The 25,068-nt window shown below is 42.2% G+C and overlaps 3 protein-coding genes across 3 annotated transcripts; all 3 read left to right on the top strand.

The window, feature by feature from the left end:
• Positions 1-33: 33 nt before the first annotated feature.
• On the top strand, positions 34-3,322 carry myadma (myeloid associated differentiation marker a). Its single transcript, XM_076162530.1, has 2 exons — positions 34-180; positions 1,625-3,322. The coding sequence occupies exon 2, from the start codon at positions 1,760-1,762 to the stop codon at positions 2,603-2,605; it is 846 nt and encodes a 281-aa protein (XP_076018645.1). The 5' UTR covers positions 34-180; positions 1,625-1,759; the 3' UTR covers positions 2,606-3,322.
• A 159-nt stretch (positions 3,323-3,481) lies between these two features.
• On the top strand, positions 3,482-10,895 carry LOC143010242 (GTPase IMAP family member 8-like). The gene is made up of 4 exons (XM_076162474.1): positions 3,482-3,613; positions 4,009-5,134; positions 7,277-8,111; positions 8,820-10,895. Exons 1-4 carry the CDS (start codon positions 3,607-3,609, stop codon positions 9,759-9,761), a joined length of 2,910 nt encoding a protein of 969 aa, XP_076018589.1. The 5' UTR covers positions 3,482-3,606; the 3' UTR covers positions 9,762-10,895.
• A 3,782-nt stretch (positions 10,896-14,677) lies between these two features.
• On the top strand, positions 14,678-25,033 carry LOC143010243 (GTPase IMAP family member 8-like). Its single transcript, XM_076162475.1, has 5 exons — positions 14,678-14,822; positions 16,917-17,879; positions 21,403-22,215; positions 23,498-23,626; positions 23,792-25,033. The coding sequence occupies exons 1-5, from the start codon at positions 14,816-14,818 to the stop codon at positions 24,679-24,681; spliced, it is 2,802 nt and encodes a 933-aa protein (XP_076018590.1). The 5' UTR covers positions 14,678-14,815; the 3' UTR covers positions 24,682-25,033.
• The last annotated feature ends 35 nt before the right edge of the window (positions 25,034-25,068 follow it).

Consider the following 25,068-nt stretch of genomic DNA (forward strand, 5'->3'; position numbering starts at 1 on the left):
ACGGAGGCATGGAGAAGGTTTCAATACATTACCAAATATGGTCAGTGTGGGGCGTGGGACACACACTCCTGCGCGTTCTTATGTTGGATGAAAAGTGGATGCATCGTCGCGTAAAGTACGCGTGCAGACTTTCCAAGGCACATCAAACTTATGAAAGATAACAGCGAGGCTTTAGGATCGGTAAGGGGACCAACTTTGACAGCATTTCTCTCTTATATGTTTAGTTTACTAGCTTTTGTTTTATCGTGTGTCTATTTTCGGGGCAGCGGAGCAACGCTGGGTGCGGTATGTCCTCTATTTAGGAAAACCTCATATTACCGTCATATTTCTCATAGGGAGCCATGTGTGTGTCTGTTTTGTTGAATATAACCTTTTAAATAATGCTCTCGCTCTCTCTCTCTCTCTCTCTCTCTCTCTCCCTTTCCGTTATCGCCATGATACTATGGTTGTGATTCTCTTACAGCGTACATGGGGGGTTTTGATGCTCATACAAGTGATCAATCATCACAGTATCAGCTGTATGCACGCTGGGCTGCTCCATTACGCATTTTCCAAACCCCGAGGTTATTTAAAATTAGAACACGTTCTTACAGACATACCTTGATAAAATGTGTGGTGTCAAACCAGAAAAGCCAACGAAAGCGTGGTTTCCTGCCAGCAGCTCAAAGGAGAGGCCACGTTTCCGCACAACCACATCATTTAAATATTACAACAACATGTTTGGTTGTGAATCTGGGGCATGAACAGACATCGGCCTCTGAGGTAATGAGGTACCAGCCATGATCTACATGTTTGACACTGACTCAGAAGTTAAGCAAAGAAAGAATTTAAGGCATGTGGAGCAAGATTGTTTTATATTATAGACGGAGGGTCCAGCCTTGTAAGTCTTAACTGCGGGATTTAGTCCCATTAATTGTGCTCGTTTGGCTTCTGTTGTGAGTGTGGACGTGCCATTAGGCCATTAGTGCTGCTTCCTGTCTCGGTCTTGTTCCGCAAAACAGGAAGCCCGGCCAGGAGTGAATGAGTTTAAGTCTAATGAAATTTAGCTTGAAACATTGCATCTGCATCGTCACTGTGTGAGAGCAGCAGAATGAATAGACAATAATCATGTGTTAAGGTGATGACAAAATGCACAACTCCTGCACGTTTGGACCATTTGTGAAGCAGCGATGACCTGTCAGACGGTACACGCTTTTCATGTCATTCAACAGCTGCCTGCCTCCAACTCTGAATATGCAGTGTCACATTCTGGACACTAGATGGAAGTGTTATCGCAAATTAGCGTCGTGTTGACACGTCCCCATGTTCTGCTCTCTCCACAGATGAGAACTTCAATAGCCTCAGCATATCACAAAGAGTTGGGCAACAAAGCAGAGATTTGTTTATGTTTTAAAGTCACTGTCGTCTTTATTCATTTAATCATTAGAAGTCAACACGAAGACCTTTAACAATTTTCACACTTTTCACAATAAAAGACTGGATGTTTGTGTGAAATATTTGTCATGTAAATGAGGTAACGGGAATTACTGAGAATTTTGTTTTATGGTCACACACACACACACACACACACACACACACACACCATTTTTAATTGAACCTTAATCTCTTTTTCACCTCTCTGCAGAATGTCTGAGAGATGCCAACGGAGTGTGTGACCACAACGCATACAGAACTTAAGCGCCCATCCTAACCCATCACTTCCCCTCTCACCCTGTTACTGGACTACACACACACCTGCTGGCTCTTGCGATATCCCATCATGCCACTTTTTGTGCTACCCTCATCCCAGCTGTTGTGGGTGCGCGTCGCCGCCCTGGTGTTCACCTGTGTGGCGTTCAGCATTGCCGCACAGGGATCCTTTACGGGCCACGGAAACTTGGTGGACTGGTGCATCTTCTGCTGGGTGTTCAGCTTTGCCAGCACCTTACTGGTTCTGCTGGTGGAGCTCTTTGGCCTCCAGGCACGAACCCCGGTTTCCTGGACCAATTTCCCCATCACTTTGGCCTGCTACGCTGCCCTCCTCTGCCTATCTGCCTCCATCATCTTCCCACTGTGGGTCTTCAAAGACCAGCGAGTCTCTGGCCAGACCCGTGACTATGGCATCATCTCCACAGTCTTCTCCTGTCTGGCGTCGTTGGCCTACATGGGTGAGGTGAGCCTGACGAAAGCGAGGCCAGGGGAGGTGGCGGGTTACATGGCCACGGCGCCGGGCCTGCTGAAGGTGTGCCAGACCTTTGTGGCCTGTATCATCTTCATCATGGTCAGTGACCCTGTGTCGTACAACCACCACCCAGCGCTGAAGTGGTGCATGGCAGTGTACTGCATCTGCTTCATCCTCTCCATGGCCATTGTGGTGCTCTGCGTGGGCGAGTGCACCGGCTATCTTCCCATCCCGTTCTCCAAGTTCCTGTCGGTGTACGGCCTCCTGGCGGTCGCCATGTACTTAACGGCTACCATCATCTGGCCCGTGTACCAGTTTGACAGTACACAGCACAGAAGGGAGTTGCCCAAACTGATCGCCGTGGCTGTGCTCACCGCTCTCAACTTCCTGCTGTACCTCGCTGACCTGGCCTACTCTGCTAGACTGGTGTTTGTAAGCGTGTGAGACAGATTGGAAACGGCCGACGAAGGCGAGAGTGAGTGAGACGGAAAAGGTGTAAGACCTCGTGAGGCTTGCCAGTGAAGTAAAGCTGCCGTATTGAATTTCAACAGGAACTGTTCAATTCTTGTGTCATAACTGTTAAATCAAGACATACTACTGAAGCCATAGAGCAAAATCAATGATCATGAACCAATCAGATTTCATATTCTGCTTCATGATCTGATCTGATCTGATCCAATTCATTCTCTTTTTTAATTCTTAAAATATCAACTAAAAGGATTCAGTCAATGAAACATACACAGCACCATTTCAAAGAATGTATTTAGCTATTTTTTACTTTGTTTTTACATTTTTTGTTATTTACATTTCAGCCACTGTGGCACCACAGATTTTACTGTATTTACTGAATTTGTGCAAAACTGTTTCTACACTATCAGAATGGAATAACAGTTGAACTGAACTTTGAAAGCTCAAAACAAATGCCCTGATATGTGCATTGACTCTGTTTAACTGTTAAAATGTAAAGCAGCCTTTGGTAACTTTGGTCACTGTTTGCAGAATGTCATATTACACATTGAATTACACACACTGGAGCACACAGGCGCTTGGTGGCTGCTGCCAGTTCTTGAGAACTTCATCTGAACCAAACAGAGAAAAAGTTCACGTTCATAATGTTGTATTTACATTCGAACAAATAAAGGTTTGTGTGGCAGAGTGACATCACCTGGCTTTGTGATTATGAGATGTACTTTAGCTTGAAGCACTCTTTCTTCTCACATCAGAAAAAAGATCTCAAACAGGAAACGCACACCCAGTCAAACCGCGACTCTGAAAACCTCTTCAAGCAGAACCGCAGCGTTTTCACCTGCTGGGACCAGGCTGAGACCGTAGGGCCATTTCCGCTGCCGTTGCCCTCATTGTGCACTTTTTACTCATTTGCAGATAAACTTCTTTGCTTCAGGTTGTCAAGTCGTCGCTGTAGGATTAATCAATTTTCTAGTAACATGAACGGTGAGTTAATTTCTGACTGCCGAGTTCTACTTTTTACGTCCTATTTATCTTTCTTTTGAATGAATACTGATTTATATTAACGTAAATGCGGTAACAGACGGATTCGCCACATTGGATTGATAAAGCATTTCTAATCTAATCTAATCTAATCTAATCTAATCAAATCTATATATATATATACAGTAAATAGCAAAGGCTGCTATTGGATTTCTTCTCTATGTTCGTGAAATGCAAGATTAGATCAGTTTTGGTTTAGATTGAGATCAGATTGAATGGTAAAGCTCTGTCATGCAGCACCTCTGACGCTATTGTTTATGCCTCATTCATTGAAAAGCACATTCTTAACCAGCCAGCACCCACCCCATCATTAATTAAGATTCATAATTCTCCTCTAGGCTCAATTGCAAAGAGGATTGTCCTGTTGGGAAAAACTGGAACAGGGAAAAGCAGCCTTGCCAACACCGTACTCGGTGAGAACGTGTTCCAAGTAAACCACTTCCCCGTCTCTGAAACAAGCGAATGCCTGGCCCAAACCAAATCTATCAACGGGACAGAGATCACTGTGGTCGACACTCCTGGTTTCTTCGACACTAACAAGCCCGAGGAGGAGCTGAAGGCCGAGATAGTGAGGTGCATAGTCGAGTGCGCTCCCGGCCCTCACGTGTTCCTCATTATGCTGAAAGTGGAGAAATACACAAAGCACGAGGACGAAGTCATCACTGCAATGTGTGAATGTTTTTCAGAAGCATTAAAATATGCCATCGTTGTCTTTACCCATGGTGACCAGCTCCAGGAAGACATGAAAATTGAAGACTTTGCTCTTCAAAGTGAAGGTCTGAAGGATCTGGTGAAGAAGTGTGGAGGTCGGTGCCATGTCATTGACAACAAATACTGGAACAACAACCAGCAGGAGGGATACAGGAGCAACAGGTTCCAGGTGACAGAGCTGCTAAAGACCATAGAGAAGATGGTGATGGAGAACAATGGAGGCTGCTACACCAACAAGATGCTACAAGCAGTAGAGGGAGAAATACAGGATGAGGAAAAGCTCATCAGACAGACTTTAGCAAACAAGTCACCAGCAGAGATCAGAAAGAAGGCCAAAGGCAATGTGTTCAGGAGGTTCTTGATCAGGTTGGCAGGCATTACAACAGGAGCATTGCTAGGAGCCTTCCTTGGTGCAGCAGCAATGGTTGGAGTTATTCTCCTGGCTTTGAAAGAGCCATCAGCATGTCTGGAATCAGGAGACGTAAAAGCAGCTGCAATCAAAACCGTGACTGCAGGAGCAGCAGCATTAGTTGGAACGGCAGTGGCAGGAGGAGTGGTGGGAGTGTATGGCATTCCCTTCGGTGGAGTGATAGCAGCCATTAGCACAGCAGGAGCGATAAAAGGAGCACATGTGGGATATAAAGCAGCCGAGGGAGCAGACACGATGAAGGAGGCAGCAAAGAAGGCAGCAGAGGCCGCATGGGAGCAAGTGGAAACTATTATGGTTAAAGGGAATGCTGTTCTAAGAAAATAGCAACTAAAAATAGTTTAGTTGCCACTTCCTATCTGTTGCAAAAGCTCGCCAAAGAGTTTCAGTTGGACATGTCGCCGATTACCTGGACTGCTGCTGGAAAACATTAAAAGAGGGAGATTTTGATAATAAAGGCGAAATATTTGAAGAAACAAAGTCAAAATCTCTTACATTCTGCTGTGTGGTATCATGACATGTAAACAAGCTGCCACGATGGGGAAACACTCATTGGTTTCAGTAGTTCCTCTGCTTAATAATAAAGCTTTAACTTTATCAAATGTGCATGATTCATTGACACACACACACACACACACACACACACACACACGCACACACACACACAGACACACACACACGAAAACACACACACACAAGAACACACACACACGAAAACACACAAACACACCAACCCTAACACACGGATTAACACAGAGTCCTTGTCAGTTTGGGTGTTAACAGGAGAGTGTTTACATACGTGACAGCTGAGGGTTGAGAGTCACACTCTTTTTTTAATGCCACACAGGCCAAGTGAGGTTACTGGCTGAAGTGGCCATGCATGTTTCTACCGAAGAAACACCAGGAATGCTGAGAGGAGGGAGAGGTTTTATAGTTATGGTGGTAGCATAACCCACAAGACCCACACTCATTCACACCAACACACGCACACACACAGTAGTGATGGGTCGTTCACGAACGATCCGGCTCTCAGACTCGGCTCTTTGAAGTGAACGACGGGACTCGGCTCCTGTTTGGGAGCCATTCATTTTTTTTATTTCGTTCAATTTTTTTTTTTTTTTTTTCTGTTAAAGCCGCACGTGATTGGTCAAGATATGTGTGGAAGGGGAGGTGTGAAACGCACCCCCGTACAAGTTGGAAAGGTGAGGTAAATGAGTGACAGGAAACAGTAAAGTTTGGACACAAATTAATGTGATAGATAGTTCAAAGTCAGTTCAAGTGTAGACTGTGCAAAGTGCAGACTCACTGAGCTGGTGGGAGACCAAGTGTTGAGTCTACCCATTTAATTTAATTCATATTTTATTGAGTGATGTTTTGTTGATGTTGTGGTGTGTTGTTTCACTGTACATAGTTGCAAATTTACAAATAATATACACAGAAATTGGACCTTTTTTTCTAAATGAGTTGTTTTTTGGTATTATTTGTATTTTTGAACTCTGTTCCATGTTGAGTAAATAAATAAAGCCATATAAATAATAAACATTTGATATCATGTTTAGTAATTCATTTTACACATAATTTGGTAATAAATTGATTTCAGCAACAAAAAATCTGAGGAGCCACTTGGGAGCCATTTGGGAGCCAAAAGAGCCGGCTCTTTTTTAGTGAGAAGAGCCAAAAGAACCGGCTCTCTTGAAAGAGCCGGAATGCCCATCACTAACATACAGAGGGGAAGAGAGGGGGAGAGCAAGAGAGAGAGGCAGAAACAGGAAGAGTAACGCCCTCAAAAAAAGAGCTTGGACCATAGCCCCTTCTCTCTCTCTCGTTGTCTCGCTCAAACCTTTCCTGCAAGTCACATGATTTCGAGCAGCAAGTCAAATAGGAGGGAGAGAAAACAAATGAGCCAGAAGAGGCAGAGACGAGCTGATCTGAGATTTCACCACAGTCATTTTCTTCAGACAACATGGACGGTGAGTCCTGAACTTTAACTCTTTAACTCTAATCTATCACGTTACAGTAAATAGCTTAATTGTCACACATTTGCAATATTTTTGGGTGTACGCACTTTTCATCTGCGTCATTTCACATTTCCTGCTTGCCTTGACTCATGTCCCCGCGTGCAGACACTCAAATTTGCCCTTCTTATGAAGCAATTCTAACGTCCCCATTTCACACTCAGTACTTTAACATGCACGTTAAAACTTGGATTCTACTCAATTAAAGTGGTAAATGACCTAAATAAATGATCTTTGGTGCACTCTGACTAACAGACCAAAACAAAGCATTGTAAATGAATTTACTCAGGCATGTAAACAATATGTTGGTTCTTAATGTGTTTCTCTGTTTTGTCCCCTCTCAAGTGTTAAAATAAAAGTTCATACGTGTTTTTCAGATTTTGGCTTTAATAATAGAACAGAGAAAAAAATTGGGAGTGTAGTGTGCATGTAAACATACTGACTGATACAAAGTCATTATTCTCTTCTAGTTCCAAAAGAATGGAGGATTGTCCTGCTGGGAAAAACCGGAGCTGGGAAAAGCAGCCTGGCTAACACTTTATTTGGAGAGACTACGTTTCATATCAACAGTTCACCCAACGTTCCGAAAAGCATTTGCCAATCAAAATCAAAATCTGTGGAAGGAAGAAATGTCACCTTGGTCGACACTCCCGGTTTCTTTGACCCGAGCAAGCCTGAGAAGGCCCTGAAGAATGAGATAGTGGGCAGTGTGGCACAGTGCACTCCTGGGCCTCACGCTTTTCTCATCGTACTGAAAGTGGAGAAATTCACCGATCAGGAGGGCGATGTGGTCAAACGAATTGAAGACTATTTCTCTGCAGAAGTTTTCAAATATGCTGTAGTTGCCTTCACTCACGGCGATCAGCTGGCCGAAGAGATGAAAATCCAGCAGTTTGTCAATCAGAACAAACGTCTGAGAGATCTGGTGAAGAAGTGCGGAAGTCGGTGCCACGTGTTGGACAACAGATACTGGAAGACCTCCCAGCAGGATGACTACAGGAGCAACCAGTTCCAGGTGACAGAGCTGCTCAACACAATAGAGATGCTGGTGAAGGAGAACAGAGGAGGCTGCTACACAGGCGCGATGCTGCAAGCATGGCAGAGACGACAAGAAGAAGAGTCGACAGGACCGCTCAGCAATGTTATGAACTGGCTGTTCAAATGTGCAACAAGTGTTCCCGTGAAAGTTGTTATTTATGTTGCAGCGTTTGTTGGATCAGCATGGGCGGCATTGAAATTGTTCCAAGCATCAAACCAAGCACCAGTAAAAGGCGATGTTTTTGAACTGTGAACAGCATCAGAGGAAGTGGCTGTGAAAGGAATCAGGAAGAAGTCACATTAGAATGTAACAGGATAACAGTGAGATTATTAGATCATGACAAAATATTATCAAAACATCAACAGACCCATTCTAATTCTGTGAATTTCTGAAAATAAAGATCAAATGACCCACTAACAACTGTGACCAAATGTGTGTGTTATTTCTCAAATGAAACCTCAATAGGACGTCTAAAATGTTAGACGAACCCTTCAAATTCCGATAATCTCAATGAGAAGTAGGAACGTTTCTCAAGGAGATTCCTGTAAATCACGGGATTTCACTGAAACTCCAAATGCTGGAACGATAACAAGAGTAGGAGGAGAAAACATTTACAATATGTATGTAAGGCCTCTTATCTTGTTGCTATGGCGGCACAAATCAGTCCAGTGTGTACTCTGATACTGATTTGTGGTGAGTTTGTACACATAATCAATTTTACAGATTGTCATCTTGTGAAAGGTGAAAAGTAAATCCTGTGTTGTACTGTATTGTGTCCAGTAGGACACACACTCTTTGCAATTGTTGCCTAGTGTGACAGCACCAAAAGTTAAAGCAGACTCAAACTGCCAGTTTGGCAGGGAGGCTGTGCACATGACGTAATCTGTGTGTGAAAAAAATTAAAACCAAAGACACAAATGCACAGTGTTGTGATAAAACAATCATTATTCTCATTATTCTCCTCCAGGGCAAAGTGATGAGAGGAGGATTGTCCTGTTAGGAAAAAGCGGAGCTGGGAAAAGCAGTTTGGCAAACACCATATTTGGAGAGAGCATGTTCAAGGCCAAACTTTCCTCTACATCCGTAACAAGTGAATGTCAGGCAGAAAGCAAAAGTGTCAATGGAAGAAGGATTAAATTGATCGACACTCCTGGTTTCTTCGACACAGATATGAAGGAGGAGGAGCTGAAGCCTGAGATGCTGAAGTGTATCTCAGAGTGCCTTACTGGGCCTCATGCTTTTCTCCTTGTGCTGAAAGTGGAAACATTCACACAGCAGGAGAATGAGGTCATCAAGAAAATACTGCAGTATTTCTCTGAAGAAGCTTTTAAGTACAGTGCAGTTGTCTTCACCCATGGTGACCAGCTTGATGAAAAAACGGAAATTCAGAGGTTTGTTCGCAAGAATAAATGTCTGAATGATCTGGTGAAGAAGTGTGGCGGTCGGTGCCACGTCATTGACAATAAATACTGGAAAGACGACCAGCAGGATGAATACAGGAGAAACAAGCTCCAGGTGAAGCAGCTGCTCAACACGATAGAGAAGATGGTGGAGGAGAACGGAGGAGGCTGCTACACCAACGAGATGCTACAAGCAGTGAATAACAACAAAAATCTTCTTACCGTATTTCTTAGTGTCAGTGTAGGAGTGCTGTTGGGAGCTTTGTTTGGGGCTGTAGTTATACCCCTCATTCTGGCATCTGCAGACATAGCAACATGTGCAGCAGTGCCGTATGTAGCTGCTGCCGGTGGAGGAGCTTCAGGAGGTCTAACAGGATTTAGTATCGCTCAGGAATCAGAAACACCACAGGACGCTGTAGTAGAGACTGTTAAGACTGTGGGAACAACAGGTTTGGAAGTGTGTAAATACATGAAGGATGTGGTGGACATGTTCAAATAAAATTAAACCAAATGATAAGGACAAGAATGAATGATTCCCAGTTACAACAATGAGCTTCAAAAAATTAAATGCAGACGATAGCAACATCAGGATCTTATAACACCCAAATGACCCAGCAGAAACAGAGCAACACGTTTTTTTCCTTTGGATAACCCGTCAATATTACCTCAAATGACCCCTGGCTTCCATTTTATTATGCGTGTTGAGTGTGTAAGCTTAATTTGATTGTCGATGATGTCACACAAGCCTTTTCTGTAGATGCTAACCGACAAAATCAAAAAAAGACTACACTTTACCCTTTTGTTGTGACAAAATATGTCGTTAAAATATATTTTTTATTTAACAAATGGTCTGAAATTAATGGGGGTTGTTTGATACTATATGCTCTTCATGATGAGAAGAAAGTAATTTGATCTTATAATGGGTGTTTAATTGAATTAAATAACTTCCTCTGTCCTCTGGGGTCAAAATGACCCCGCAGCACAAAGTGGTGCAATGGGCCAAATTATCACACCATACTGCTATCCAACACATCTTTGATCTTGGATGTTTGATGTGTGTGGTCAAACAACTGTGACATTTCACATTTTAGTCTGAGAGAGACCATGTTGTGGAAAAGAATGACCAGAAGGACAATGCTGATAAGAGGAGGAAGAATCAACTGATGAGGAGGATTCAGGGTCAGAAGAGGAGGAAAATAGTGATGACCACAGACCACATACAGACCACAGATGTATGGGATAAGTGGGTGTCTCTCCTGTCGCTGATGTACGATCCAGGCACTGATGTGACTGTGGATGAGCGCCTGGTCACCTTCAAAAGGTCGCTGTCCATTCAAACAGTACATCCCGAGTAAACCAGGGAAATATGGAATAAAGATATGGACAGCATGCGATGCCAGGTCCATGGAACATGCAGGTATTTGGGGCAGCAGTAGCCCAAATACCTGCCTTACCTTACCTTATTTTATGTAAACAAGGTCTATTGGCCATAAATTCCAATATGAAGGGAATCATTTTTGGTAATAGTTTGGACGAAAGACAGACTAAAGGTGTAACACAAAATTGGTTGAAAATTTATACTATATGCTTTACAGTCAAACCATTTGGGGTCATTTTGACCCCAGAGGACATTAGGTGTATGTAAAACAGGAGGACATTAAGAGGGTTTTAAAGACTCAAATGTGTGAAACCCAAATACTTCAATCTAGCAGCAGTCATCGCTTAGGTACTTAACTAATGTACTTTAAGTACAATGTTTGAAAGACCCAATCTGCTTTATTTTTCTCTATAAACTGAATTTTAATTTTTCATATAGAATGTACGAGTTTTATTTGCTGATGGAAAATGCAACTCTGTGGGTTTTCCGGTATGTTAAGCCATTTTACTCATTCATGTTAATTTTGTGAGCATACTATTCACTGTTTTATCATGAGTATTTTTCACTTACCTTTATTGTTTTACATTTATTCATTTGAAATCGGTGGTGCACTTTATATATTCCAGTTATCAGATAACGCTGAACAAAAAGCAGATTAAATACTGACCTGGAGCTTCAGCTATGTTCACTTATTCAGCCATTTGTACTTAGGTCCAATAACTGAGAATAATAAATTGCAATTATTGTGCCTTTTAATTGACCGATTTAGTCTGATTAAATTCATTAGGGGCCCGGATTTGTTGCTGTGGGAGCACTGCTGCTGGATTCACTGCAGAAAAACGTATTGCACAATTTTAGAAAGTAAATACAATACAGTGAAATAGTCGAATTAATAGAAAATAGAAAGTAGACTTGGGAATTATTTATATGGGACATTGACACTAAAGGATTTTATTCACTGAAACGTGTTGGAATGGCCGGTTATGCATAAACTGTGGGGTGACTGGACATACATGTATATTACACTCATGTTGCCCACAGTAAACTTGAAACGTGTTTTCTTTAAGAGAGTAAAACGTAGCCATGGGAACAACAGCACCATTTTTCAGGTGTCGTTTGAAGTGTTGGAGTATGTGAATAAACAGGCACAGAGGTGTGTAACCTGTCTACTGTCCTACAGTATATTAAATGTTTATTATTGGATTAAATCATGAATCCCCTTTAATTAAACAGTAGATTTTGCAGAAATGTGTGTTTGTGTTGTTTATCACCATTAACACTCGTTGATAATGCTTTGTTGGTTATAATGTTTATATGTTTGTGTGCCAGAGTAAATTGCTGTAACAATCACATAATCTGGGTCTATTACGCTCAGTAAGCATCTTTGCACTTAAACTGATTTCAAACTATTTATGGAGGGTAGTCAAAATGTTTGTTTAGTCAATCACAAAGATGAGCAGAGTGAAGGTAACAGGATCCAAAACAGCAACAGAGACAATTTATTGGAAATGGACACAGCAATATGATTGGTTGGCTGAGGTGGTCAGGTGATTCCACAAGCAGGAAAACCAGGAAGGTGGCTGATAAGTGGAAGTGTTCAGGTGTTCTGTGTCTGCTGGAGAGACACGCCCACTCACACACTCGGCACACACACAAACATGCAGAGAAACTTAAAAGGTTGCATAAAGGGTGCATAGATTCCTTTACCTGTTTCAATCTCTCCCTCTATTCCTTCCAAAACATTTCTTTGACTCCTTAGACAAAATGATCAATGCCTTCATTTGGGTTGCGAAGCCCCCAAGGATTCGTAAACCACTGTTACAAAGATGTAAGTTCAGTGGGGTTTTCGCCCTACCAAACCTCCAATCCTATGACTGGGCATTCCACATCGACAAACTTCGCTACTGGGTGAATTCCCCTGAGCTACCCTGGTGCAGGCTTGAAGCCCAATCATATTTTACTATTTAACTAATACTATACCTTTCATATTTCTTATTTTCTGTCTTTCCACATATCACTGTCGCAATTTCCCTTTACATTCCCTGTAATTCAGGGAATTCCCTGTACTTCCTACATCCTCTGTACTTCACATGCATTCAGTCTGTTCTGATGTTAGAAAGATGACAGAGAGTGTGGTATTGTTTTCATGAGAGTGTTTTCCTGTTTGGAAGAACACACACTGGATTGAGAGCCTGGGTGGAGCTTCTTTTTTCTTCCAAGTGGACTGTTGGCTGCACGGTTCTCATGTCTGTGAAGGTTTTTTGTGGAATCTGCTCGACATGACAGCTTAATTCTGCAAATTTTGAATTCTGCCTTAATGTTGTCACAATTGTTAAAATGCATCCAAATGCTGCTTTTTTCCCCAAGCATCTTTTCGTGCACTGCTCTGTACCAGTAGTGGACCAAGACCATCCTATCATTCTGTCTTGTATTAACTTGCAGAAAAAATGAAAATGGCTCTCGGACGGTAGCAGGCTCTCATCGTTCACCTAAAAGAGCTAAAAGAGATTATATGGTGTTGATAATGACACATGACGCCCTGCTAGCAGCCGGATAGTCCCGTGAAAAGTTGCCGTGGACTTTGGTGGAGTGGTGCTCCACAGACGTGTTCGCACCGCAAATGAGACACGCACACACTTGCCATTCACATTCGTAATTCATTGCCTTTTATCGGGGCTGTTTTTGGGGGGGTCATCGGCAAATCAGGCGGGCGTTTTGCTGGCAGAATGTTACTGTTTCACATAAACAAACATGACAGCAGCGTCATTTGTTGGACTGACAGCTGATTGGCTTATACTTGTTTTGTGAAAAAGGAGGCTGGATGTTTGTGAATTTGATTGGATGGAAATTTAAACAGCTTTACCAAGTGACGACGTGTTGTCAAATGTACGTATTCTTTGAACCTTTCGGTGAGCGACTCGGAAACGCTTTGCGAGCGACTGGTAGCTCGCAAGCGACGTGTTGGCGACCCCTGAAATGATAATTTCCTTTTGTTCTACGCTAATTAACACCCCACAAAAGGAAATGATCATGTTCACCTCTTTGCTTGCTAGACGACGCCTGCTCCTGCATTGGAAATCCCTCACCCCTCTCTCTTTTTTGCAATGGCTGAAGGATACAATGTACTTTCTTAGACTCGAGAAAATCAAGTACACTAGGAGGGGCCACACTGATAAGTTCTATCAGAGATGGCAACCTTTTCTCTCTTACTTCACAGATTTACAGGCTATGCCAGACCAGTGATTGATTACCAGAACACCGAACAGTTCCTTTTTATTTAATTTTTTCATTTCATTGGGGTTGTGTGACTGCCGGGTTGGGTGGGGTTTCTGGGTGGGATGTCCTCTCTTGTTTTTGTTTTTGTTTTTGTTTTTGTTTCTCTCTCTCTCTCTCATTCTCTCTCTCTCTCTCTCTCTCTCTCTCTTTCTCTCTCTCTATCACAACTTACGATGCAATTTGTACTAGCCTACAGTGCTGTCTGACTTCATCCTGTAAGAACTGTATGTACCCTATGACATCATTGCAATTCCAATCAACTTGTACTCTACCTCAGGGTCTATGTATAAAGTTTAACAACAATAGTAGTGATAATACAACCTTCCTTCCTTCTCTCTATCTCTCTCTCTCCTCTTTGCCCTCTTTCTATATAAAAAATATCCTACAACTGTATGCGCAATGTCAGGTACACTGTTTGCTTCAATAAAAACAAATTGCAAAAAAAAGAAGAAGAAAGGGTGCATTTAAAGGGAGTGGTCACTTCGGTTTTGCCAAGCCTGCTCACTATGACAAAAGTCTTATGAGTTTGTGTGTTGTGTTGTTTTTGTGTTACAGATGAAAAAAGATGAGGAGGAAGACAAGGAGACAAAATGGAGGGGGGTTGTACAAAATGTTCTCGATTCATTATCAGCCCTAACAATTGCAATGTCTGTGAACTATTTACTTTTATGATATCCAACACTAGGCCTCATCTCAGCCAGGTCCCTCCCTCGCCAACCCCCTTTTCTGTCATGTTTCCCCTCAATCACATGGTTTCGCCGAAGCAAAGAAAGCAGTTAAATAGGGGGAGCAACAGTACAGAGCAGCAAGGCGAGGCGAGGCAACACACGCACACACACTCACACAGCTGACAGATCTGATCAGATCTTCTCACTCTGCAGCATTTTTCCTCTGACAACATGGCCGGTGAGTACTAAACTTTGAGGGGGAAAGACTTATTTTCAATCAGATTTAAAATGTGTGTGTGTGTGTATGTATGTGGGTCAGATGTGGGTTGTTCCATATGCTTTGATTGACACTCCTTGTTTACTTGTGTGTGGCGACGATTTGACCCCTTGTATGCTGGATTGGAAAAAGTTTCACAAACATTACTACCAGATGTTGAAGATTTAATTGGAACATTCCTATTTCTCACTCAGTGACTTAACATGCATGTCAAAACTCAGATTTTACTCCGATTGAGCTTTAAAGTTGACTTATTTTCAAACGTCATTTAAACACCATAATCAGTGATTTCTGCATCATCATTGGTGTACATCAGTTTATATCCATCATCTTATATAATATAAGTGTTTCCTTCGCTGGCATACCAAAATGGTTAAGGAACAAGTTGTCCATACGACAGACTGTGAATTCCATCCTTATAGACGTGTTGATAGCATTTTTTAACTGACAGAAATCGGAGTGACGTGTGCACGTAAATGTACTGACTGATACAAAGTCAATACTTCTCTTCTAGTTTCAAAAGAATGGAGGATTGTCCTGCTGGGAAAAACTGGAGCTGGGAAAAGCAGCCTGGCTAACACTTTATTTGGAGAGACTACGTTTCATATCAACAGTTCACCCAACGTTCCGAAAAGCATTTGCCAATCAAAATCTAAATCTGTGGAAGGAAGAAATGTCACCTTGGTCGACACTCCTGGTTTCTTTGACCCGAGCAAGCCTGAGAAGGCCCTGAAGAATGAGATAGTGGGCAGTGTGGCACAGTGCACTCCTGGGCCTCATGCTTTTCTCATCGTACTGAAAGTGGAGAAATTCACCGATCAGGAGGGCGATGTGGTCAAACGAATTGAAGACTATTTCTCTGCAGAAGTTTTCAAATATGCTGTAGTCGCCTTCACTCACGGCGATCAGCTGGCCGAAGAAATGAAAATCCAGCAGTTTGTCAATCAGAACAAACGTCTGAGAGATCTGGTGAAGAAGTGCGGAAGTCGGTGCCACGTGTTGGACAACAGATACTGGAAGACCTCTCAGCAGGATGACTACAGGAGCAACCAGTTCCAGGTGACAGAGCTGCTTAACACAATAGAGATGCTGGTGAAGGAGAACAGAGGAGGCTGCTACACAGGCGCGATGCTGCAAGCATGGCAGAGACGACAAGAAGAAGAGTCGACAGGACCGCTCAGCAATGTTATGAACTGGCTGTTCAAATGTGCAACAAGTGTTCCCGTGAAAGTTGTTATTTATGTTGCAGCGTTTGTTGGATCAGCATGGGCGGCATTGAAATTGTTCCAAGCATCAAACCAAGCACCAGTAAAAGGCGATGTTTTTGAACTGTGAACAGCATCAGAGGAAGTGGCTGTGAAAGGAATCAGGAAGAAGTCACATTAGAATGTAACAGGATAACAGTGAGATTATTAGATCATGACAAAATATTATCAAAACATCAACAGACCCATTCTAATTCTGTGAATTTCTGAAAATAAAGATCAAATGACCTCACTAACAACTGTGACAAATGTGTGTGTTAATTCTCAAATGAAACCTCAATAGGACGTCTAAAATGTTAGAAATTCAAATCAAATTCCGATAATCTCAATGAGAAGTAGCAACGTTTCTCAAGGAGATTCCTGTAAGTCACAGGATTTCACTGAAACTCCACATGCTGGAACGATAACGAGAGTAGGAGGAGAAACATTTACAATATGTATGTAAGGCCTCTTATCTTGTCGCTATGGCGGCACAAATCAGTCCAGTGTGTACTCTGATACTGATTTGTGGTGAGTTTGTACACATAATCAATTTTAAAGATTGTCATCTTGTGAAATGTAAAAAGTAAATCCTGTGTTGTACTGTATTGTGTCCAGTAGGACACACACTCTTTGCAATTGTTGCCTAGTTTGACAGCACCAAAAGTTAAAGCAGACTCAAACTGGAGTCAGCCAGGGAGGCTGTGCACATGACGTAATCTGTGATATGTGTGTGAAAAAAATGAAAACCGAAGACACAAGTGCACAGTGTTGTGATAAAACAATCATTATTCTCATTATTCTCCTCCAGGGCAAAGTGATGAGAGGAGGATTGTCCTGTTGGGAAAAAGCGGAGCTGGGAAAAGCAGTTTGGCAAACACCATATTTGGAGAGAGCATGTTCAAGGCCAAACTTTCCTCTAAATCCGTAACAAGTCTATGTCAGGCAGAGAGCAAAAGTGTCAATGGAAAAAGGATTAAATTGATCGACACTCCTGGTTTCTTTGACACAGACATGAGGGAGGAGGAGCTGAAGCCTGAGATGGTGAAGTGTATCTCAGAGTGCCTTCCTGGGCCTCATGCTTTTCTCCTTGTGCTGAAAGTGGAAACATTCACACAGCAGGAGAATGAGGTCATCAAGAAAATACTGCAGTATTTCTCTGAAGAAGCTTTTAAGTACAGTGCAGTTGTCTTCACCCATGGTGACCAGCTTGATGAAAAAACGGAAATTCAGAGGTTTGTTCGCAAAAATAAATGTCTGAATGATCTGGTGAAGAAGTGTGGCGGTCGGTGCCACGTCATTGACAATAAATACTGGAAAGACGACCAGCAGGATGAATACAGGAGCAACAAGCTCCAGGTGAAGCAGCTGCTCAACACGATAGAGAAGATGGTGGAGGAGAACGGAGGAGGCTGCTACACCAACGAGATGCTACAAGCAGTGAATAACAACAAAAATCTTCTAACCATACTTCTAAGTGTCAGTGTAGGAGTGTTGTTGGGAGCTTTGTTTGGGGGGGTAGTTATACCCCTCATTCTGGCATCTGCAGACATAGCAACATGTGCAGCAGTGCCGTATGTAGCTGCTGCCGGTGGAGGAGCTGTTGGAGGTCTAACAGGATTTAGTATCGGTCAGAAAGCAGAAACACCACAGGACGCTGTAGTAGAGACTGTAAAGACTGTGGGAACAACAAGTTTGGAAGTGTGTAAATACATGAAGGATGGGGTGGACATGTTTAAAAAAATTAAACCAAATGATAAGGACAAGAAGGAATGATTCCCAGTTGCAACGATGAGCGTCAAAAAAGTAAATGCAGAAGATTGCAACATCAGGATCTTATAACACCCAAATGAACCAGCAGAAACAGAGCAACACGGTTTTTCCCTTTGGATAACCCGTCAATATTACCTCAAATGACCCCTGGCTTCCATTTTATTATGCGTGTTGAGTGTGTAAGCTTAATTTGATTGTCGATGATGTCACACAAGCCTTTTCTGGAGATGCTAACAGACAAAATCAAAAAAAGACTACACTTAACCCTTTTGTTGTGACAAAATATGCCGTTAAAATATATTTTTTATTTAACAAATGGTCTGAAATTAATGGGGGTTGTTTGATACTATATGCTCTTCATGATGAGAAGAAAGTAATTTGATCTAATAATGGGTGTTTAATTGAATTTAATAACTTCCTCTGTCCTCTGGGGTCAAAATGACCCCGCAGCACAAAGTGGTGCAATGGGCCAAATTATCACACCATACTGCTATCCAACACATCTTTGATCTTGGATGTTTGATGTGTGTGGTCATAAGTGGGTGTCTCTCCTGTCGCTTATGTACGATCCAGGCACTGATGTGACTGTGGATGAGCGCCTGGTCACCTTCAAAAGGTCGCTGTCCATTCAAACAGTACATCCCGAGCAAACCAGGGAAATATGGAAGAAGTTATGGACAGCATGCGATGCCAGGTCCATGGAACATGCAGGTATTTGGGGCAGCAGTAGCCCAAATACCTGCCTTACCTTAATCTTTTATGTAAACAAGGTCTATTGGCCATAAATTCCAATATGAAGGGAATTATTTGTGGTAAATATCTTGGACGAAAGTCAGACTAAAGGTGTACACAAAATTGGTCGAAAATTGATACTATATGCTTTAAATTACAGTCAAACCATTTGGGGTCATTTTGACCCCAATCTGCTTTATTTTTCTCTATAAACTGAATTTAAATTTTTCATATAGAATGTACGAGTTTTATTTGCTGATGGAAAATGCAACTTTGTGGGTTTTTCCGGTATGTTAAGCCATTTTACTCATTCATGTTAATTTTGTGAGCATTCTCAGTTTTCTTTTAATATTGGTTATTTTCTTTACTTTTGTATTTTGCTTTGCCATCATACAATCATAACTGGTGATGATGTAAGCGATTTTTTCACATTTATCGTAAACTTAAAAAAATGTTCACTGTTTTATCATGAGTATTTTTCACTTACCTTTTTTGTTTTTACAGTTATTCATTTGACATCGGTGGTGCACTTTATATATTCCAGTTATCAGATAACGCTGAACAAAAAGCAGATTAAATCCACTGACCTGGAGCTTCAGCTATGTTCACTTATTCAGCCATTTGTACTTAGGTCCAATAACTGAGAATGATAAATTGCAATTATTGTGCCTTTTAATTGATCAATTTAGTCTGATTAAATTCATTACGGGCCAGGATATGTTGCCGTGGGAGCACTGCTGCTGGATTCACTGCAGAAACACGTATTGTACAATTAATTAAAAAGTAATTACAATAGAGTGAAATAGTCGAATTAAAAGAAAATAGTTGCCTTGCAATTAGACATGGACGTGTTGGAATGGTGGGTTATGCATAAACTGTGGGGTGACTGGACATATATTACACTCATGTTGCTCACAGTAAACTTGAAACATACTTTTCTTTAAGAGAGTAAAACGTAGTCATGGGAACAACAGCACCATTTTTCAGCAGGTGTTTTTGAAGTGTTGGAGTATGTGAATAAACAGGCACAGAGTTGTGTAACCTGTTTACTGTCCTGCAGTATATTGAATGTTTATTATTGGATTAAATTATGAATTACCTTCAATTAAACAGTTGATTTAGCAGAAATGTGTGTTTGTGTTGTTTATCACAATTAACACTCGTTGATAATGCTTTGTGGGTTATAATGTTTATATGTTTGTGTGCCAGAGTAAATTGCTGTAACAATCACATAATCTGGGTCTATTACGCTCAGTAAGCATCTTTGCACTTAAACTGATTTCAAACTATTTATGGAGGGTAGTCAAAATGTTTGTTTAGTCAATCACAAAGATGAGCAGAGTGAAGGTAACAGGATCCAAAACAGCAACAGAGATATAAAATTCATTGGAAATGGACACAGCAATATGATTGGTTGGCTGAGGTGGTCAGGTGATTCCACAAGCAGGAAAACCAGGAATGTGGCTGATAGGTGGAAGTGGTCAGGTGTTCTGTGTCTGCTGGAGAGACACGCTCACTCACACACTCGGCACACACACAAACACGCAGAGAAACTTGAAAAGGTGCATTTCAAGGGAGTGGCCACTTCAATTTTGCCAAGCCTGCCCACTATGACAAAAGTTTTATGAGTGTGTGTGTGTGTGTGTGTGTGTGTGTGTGTGTGTGTGTGTGTGTGTGGTGTGGTGTGGTGTGGTGTGGTGTTACAGAGGAAAAAATATGAAGAAGACAAGGAGACAAGATGGAGGGGGTTGTACAAAATGTCCTCGATTCATTATCAGCCCTAACAATTGCAATGTCTGTGAAATATTTACTTTTATGATATCCAAATAAATTCACGTCATCGAATTAATCAATACATGTAATGCGTGAGAAAGCCGTGTCTGTCTGCCAAATGCCCGAAGCCCCCAGAAAAATTGGGCTTTTGTTTCGGGCTTGTCTTAAGAGCAAATCTCTTCTTTCTGCTTGTTTGTGTTCTGAGAACTGGCAACACTATGCCTTATCTCAGCCAGGTCCCTCTTTAGCCACCCCCCTTTGCTGTCATGTTTCCTCTCAATCACATGGTTTCGCGGAAGCAAAGAAAGCAGTTAAAAAGGAGGAGCAACAGTACAGAGCAGCAAGGCGAGGCGAGGCAACAGGCGCACACACACATACTCACACACACAGCTGGCAGATCTGATCTGTTTTCACTCTGCAGCAATTTTCCTCTGACAACATGGCCGGTGAGTACTAAACTTTAAGGGGGAAAGGCTTATTTTCAATCAGATTTAAAATGTGTGTGTGTGTGTGTGGGGGGGGGGGGTCAGATGCACTGAGGGTTGTTCCATTTGCTTTGATTGACACTCCTTGTTTGCTTGTGTGTGGAGACGTTTTGACCCCTTGTATGCGCGGTTGGAAATAAATTTCACAAACATTACTACCAGATGTTGAAGATTTAATTGGAACATTCCTATTTCTCACTCATTGACTTTACATGCATGTCAAAACTCAGATTTTACTCTGATTGAGTTTAGAATTATTTATTATTATTATTTTCAAACGTCATTTAAACACCATAATCAGTGATTTCTGCATCATAATTGATCAGTTTACTTCAAACATCCATCATCTTACTTTATATAAGTGTTTCCTTAGCTAGCATACCAAAATGGTTGACGAACAAATTGTCCATACGACAGAATCCTGTGAATTCCATCCTCACAAACGTGTTGATAGCATTTTTTTAATGAAAAGAAATCAGAGTGTAGTGAGCATGGAAACATACTGACTGATACAAAGTCATTATTGTCTTCTAGTTCCAAATGAACGGAGGATTGTCCTGCTGGGAAAAACCGGAGCTGGGAAAAGCAGCCTGGCTAACACTTTATTTGGAGAGACTACGTTTCATATCAACCATTCCCCCAACGTTCCGAAAAGCATTTGCCATTCAAAGTCAAAATCTGTGGAAGGAAGAAATGTCACCTTGGTCGACACTCCCGGTTTCTTTGACCCGAGCAAGCCTGAGAAGGCGCTGAAGAGTGAGATAGTGGGCAGTGTGGCACAGTGCACTCCTGGGCCTCACGCTTTTCTCATCGTACTGAAAGTGGAGAAATTCACCGATCAGGAGGGCGATGTGGTCAAACGAATTGAAGACTATTTCTCTGCAGAGGTTTTCAAATATGCTGTAGTCGCCTTCACTCACGGCGATCAGCTGGCTGAAGAGATGAAAATCCAGCAGTTTGTCAGTCAGAACAAACGTCTGCGAGATCTGTCTAAGAAGTGCGGAGGTCGGTGCCATGTGTTGGACAACAGATACTGGAAGACCTCCCAGCAGGATGACTACAGGAGCAACCAGTTCCAGGTGACAGAGCTGCTCAACACGATAGAGACGCTGGTGCAGGAGAACAGAGGAGGCTGCTACACAGGCGCGATGCTGCAAGCGTGGCAGAGACAACAAGCGTCGGCAGGACCGCTCAGCAATGTTATGAATTGGCTGTTCAAATTTACAGCAAACAGACCAATTAAAGTCATTATTGGTGTAGCATTGTCAGTGTTGCTCATTGTAAAAACAGTAAATCTGTTGAGAGAAGCAAACCCAGGTCCAGTGAAAGGAGCTCTTCATTACCTCTAAAGGGTATCAGACCAAGCAGCTGTAGAAAGAATCAGTGCAACTCGTGCTTGCAACATGATGATCTAATATACTTGTAAGTCTGTGACCTGTTTGGTCGATGTGATCAACCTATAATGACCTTCAAGTTATGTTTCTCAATGTTTAATGTGATCGTTTTAGAACATAACAGCTGATATGATTTTGTCAGACAAGCTTTCTTATTTCTTTCTAAATAAAATCATTTAACACCCTTAACACAAGCCTGCTTTCATGACATTACTGTGATTTTCCTTTTGAAATGTGATTTAATTTAAAATTCAAATAGTTTTGTGTAATTAAATCCGCCCATATTAGTCCTTGCAAATTCTGCAACTGTCTAGTACTTTCCAGTTGTGTGTGTGTTTGTCAGGATAATTGTTGAGTCAAAGCTGTCAAACTGGTTCATGGAGATGATGGAGTCTCATTCAAAACAACTCTGCCTGGAATCTTCAAATCCTCGCCCAAGCGATGGTGGGTGGCGTTTTCTCATGCGATCAGTCTCAACTCTCTCGCTGTATTACTTAGAGGAGAGAAAGCTTGTTCAGCAAGATGAATGTATTGTATATTCAATCATACAGGAGTGATACATCACAAGTCAAAGTGAATACACACACTGAGTTATTCTGAGAGCAAACTGATTTTTATATCAGAGTGTAAAAGGGTGGATGCCTTTCCTGTAATCATTTCTTGCTTTTGTACTATCATAAGTCCTGGCTGCCTAGACAACCGTGTCCACAGTGGCCTGTTCTCTCCTCTCTAATGGTAATTTTGGAGGACAGCTAATAAATGCCATTGGTATAGTGTTTTCTTCCACAAAAGCAATTATACGCAGACTTTATTTAGTTGCTAAGGAAATCATTCCCAGTTCATGTGAGCTTTTAAGCGACCTATTGATAAAATTGTCTGAGATGTTTGGTGTTCACTCCCCAGGTCTGCAGGCTTTTGAACAGACCCCTATGGAGCACTTTGCTCTTGCTTCAACAGTGCAAAGACAAAGATTATTATTGAATTGTTTCTTTGGGTACTATTTTTCCTCACTCTGCCCTGCATGTAACTCTCATCACAATGGAGCTCATTTGCCAGTAATATGAGCGATGAGTGAATGTTCCTGACATTTCGTAATCTGTTTGTCTCACACATAATTACACCTGGGGTATTTACTGCAATATTGCAAAACAATGACGAAACAGGCAGGAGGAAGCTAAGACACTAATGTACAGTGTTTCTGATGCACAAACAACATTCTCATTATTCTCTTTTAGGGCCAAACGATGCATGGAGGATTGCCCTGCTGGGAAAAACTGGATATGGGAAAAGCAGCTCGGCTAACACCATATTTGGAGCGCCTGTGTTTGAGGTCAGAAGTTCACCAAATCCTACAACCGCCAGATGTCAGTCACAAACCAGAACTGTTAACAGACAAGCCATCACTTTGATTGACACTCCTGGTCTGTTTGACCGTAGACTGTCTGAGGAGCAGATGAGATGTGAGGTGCTGGATTGTGTCACGCAATGCGCATCTGGGCTCGATGCTCTTCTCATCCTTCTCCCAGCAGGTAGATTCACTGAGCACGAGGAAGCTGTCGTGGGAAAAATAAACAGCTATTTCTCAGATGAGGCTTTCAACTATGCTGTGGTTGTCTTCACATATGGGGACCAGCTCGACGAAGGAGTGACAATTGAAGAGTTTGTAAGTCAGAACGCAAGTCTGACTGCTCTGGTGAGGAAATGTCAAGATCGGTGCCACGTCCTTGATAACAAATACTGGGCCAACAACAGGCAGGAGGGATACAGGAGCAACGCTACCCAAGTGACAGCGCTCCTCAACACCATGAGGATGTTGAGAGAGCACAACGGACGGCGCTACACCACTGAGATGCTTGGAAGAGTCCATGAACAAATAGGGATAGTGGAGGGGTTCCTTAGACGGCTATCACTGAACATGTCACTGAATGAAATAACAATATTGGCTCAACATATCGTCCATAGGTGTTTGATCAGAGTCACGGGTGCCGCAACAGGGGCCGTGTTGGGAGCTCTCTTTGGTTTGGTATCAGTTGGTGCGCTGGTTGGGTTAGCTAGCCTAAAAATACTGAGTGTAGCAAGAGCGCCAACATCAGAGCATGGGATGGCAGCTGTGGAGGCTCCAACAGCAACCACTGCAGTAAACGTTGGTGCTGTCGGAGCAGTTGAGGGGACAGTAGAGGGGGCAGTAGGAAAACCAGGAGCAATAGAAGTTGTGATAGAAGCAGCTGGACAGATCTTGGTAATTTCTCTAAAAGCTGCTGTTGTAGCTGGAGCCATTGGTGGAGCCTTGGTGGGTGGTGAGGCAGCCGGACATGCAGACACGCTTGGGGAGGCGATGGACTTGGCAAGCAGAGCTGTTTGTGAAAAAGCTGAAGCTGCTGCACACATAGTGCAGACAGGTTTGGGGCAGCAGAAATAAAACAATACAAAGTAGCTCAGTTCATACGGATGCAGATTGGGAACCAGAGGGTCGCCAGTTCAAGTCCCGTATGGACCAAGAAAGTGGACTGGCAGCTGGAGAGTTGCTAGTTTTCCTCCAGGGCGTGTGTGTTTGTGTATACTCATATAGATTCTGGGATAGTGTGCTTGTTCCTATAAAGCACAATGTATTTTCTTATATATCCTGATCTACTGTTGATAATCACAGTACCATGATTGACACATGTATAATCAGAATTAACTATATTCTCTTAAGTCTTTTTTACTTCTCTAATGCTCTACACTAAATGCAATTAAAATATGTCAACAATAAATAAGTGGGTTGATGACAATCTTTTTTTGTGTGTCTTTTTCTCTTAAAGTATTC

This window comes from Genypterus blacodes, unplaced genomic scaffold (genome assembly GCF_046128005.1).
Source record: "Genypterus blacodes isolate CSIRO-AG114 ecotype Tasmania unplaced genomic scaffold, CSIRO-AGI_Gbla_v1 ptg000122l_1, whole genome shotgun sequence".
In the NCBI taxonomy this organism is placed as follows: Eukaryota; Metazoa; Chordata; class Actinopteri; order Ophidiiformes; family Ophidiidae; genus Genypterus; species Genypterus blacodes.

Bases quoted from the DNA above. Each gene is read 5' to 3' on its own strand.
- LOC143010242 (XM_076162474.1), top strand. The intron at 5,135-7,276 runs GCAACTAAAAAT...ACTGATACAAAG, and splicing joins AATGCTGTTCTAAGAAAATA to TCATTATTCTCTTCTAGTTC. The intron at 8,112-8,819 runs TGAACAGCATCA...TATTCTCATTAT, and splicing joins AAGGCGATGTTTTTGAACTG to TCTCCTCCAGGGCAAAGTGA.
- myadma (XM_076162530.1), top strand. From the start codon at position 1,760: ATGCCACTTTTTGTGCTACCCTCATCCCAGCTGTTGTGGGTGCGCGTC.
- LOC143010243 (XM_076162475.1), top strand. The intron at 22,216-23,497 runs AAAGGGTATCAG...ATTCTCTTTTAG, and splicing joins AGGAGCTCTTCATTACCTCT to GGCCAAACGATGCATGGAGG. The intron at 23,627-23,791 runs GTCAGTCACAAA...TTCTCCCAGCAG, and splicing joins AAATCCTACAACCGCCAGAT to GTAGATTCACTGAGCACGAG.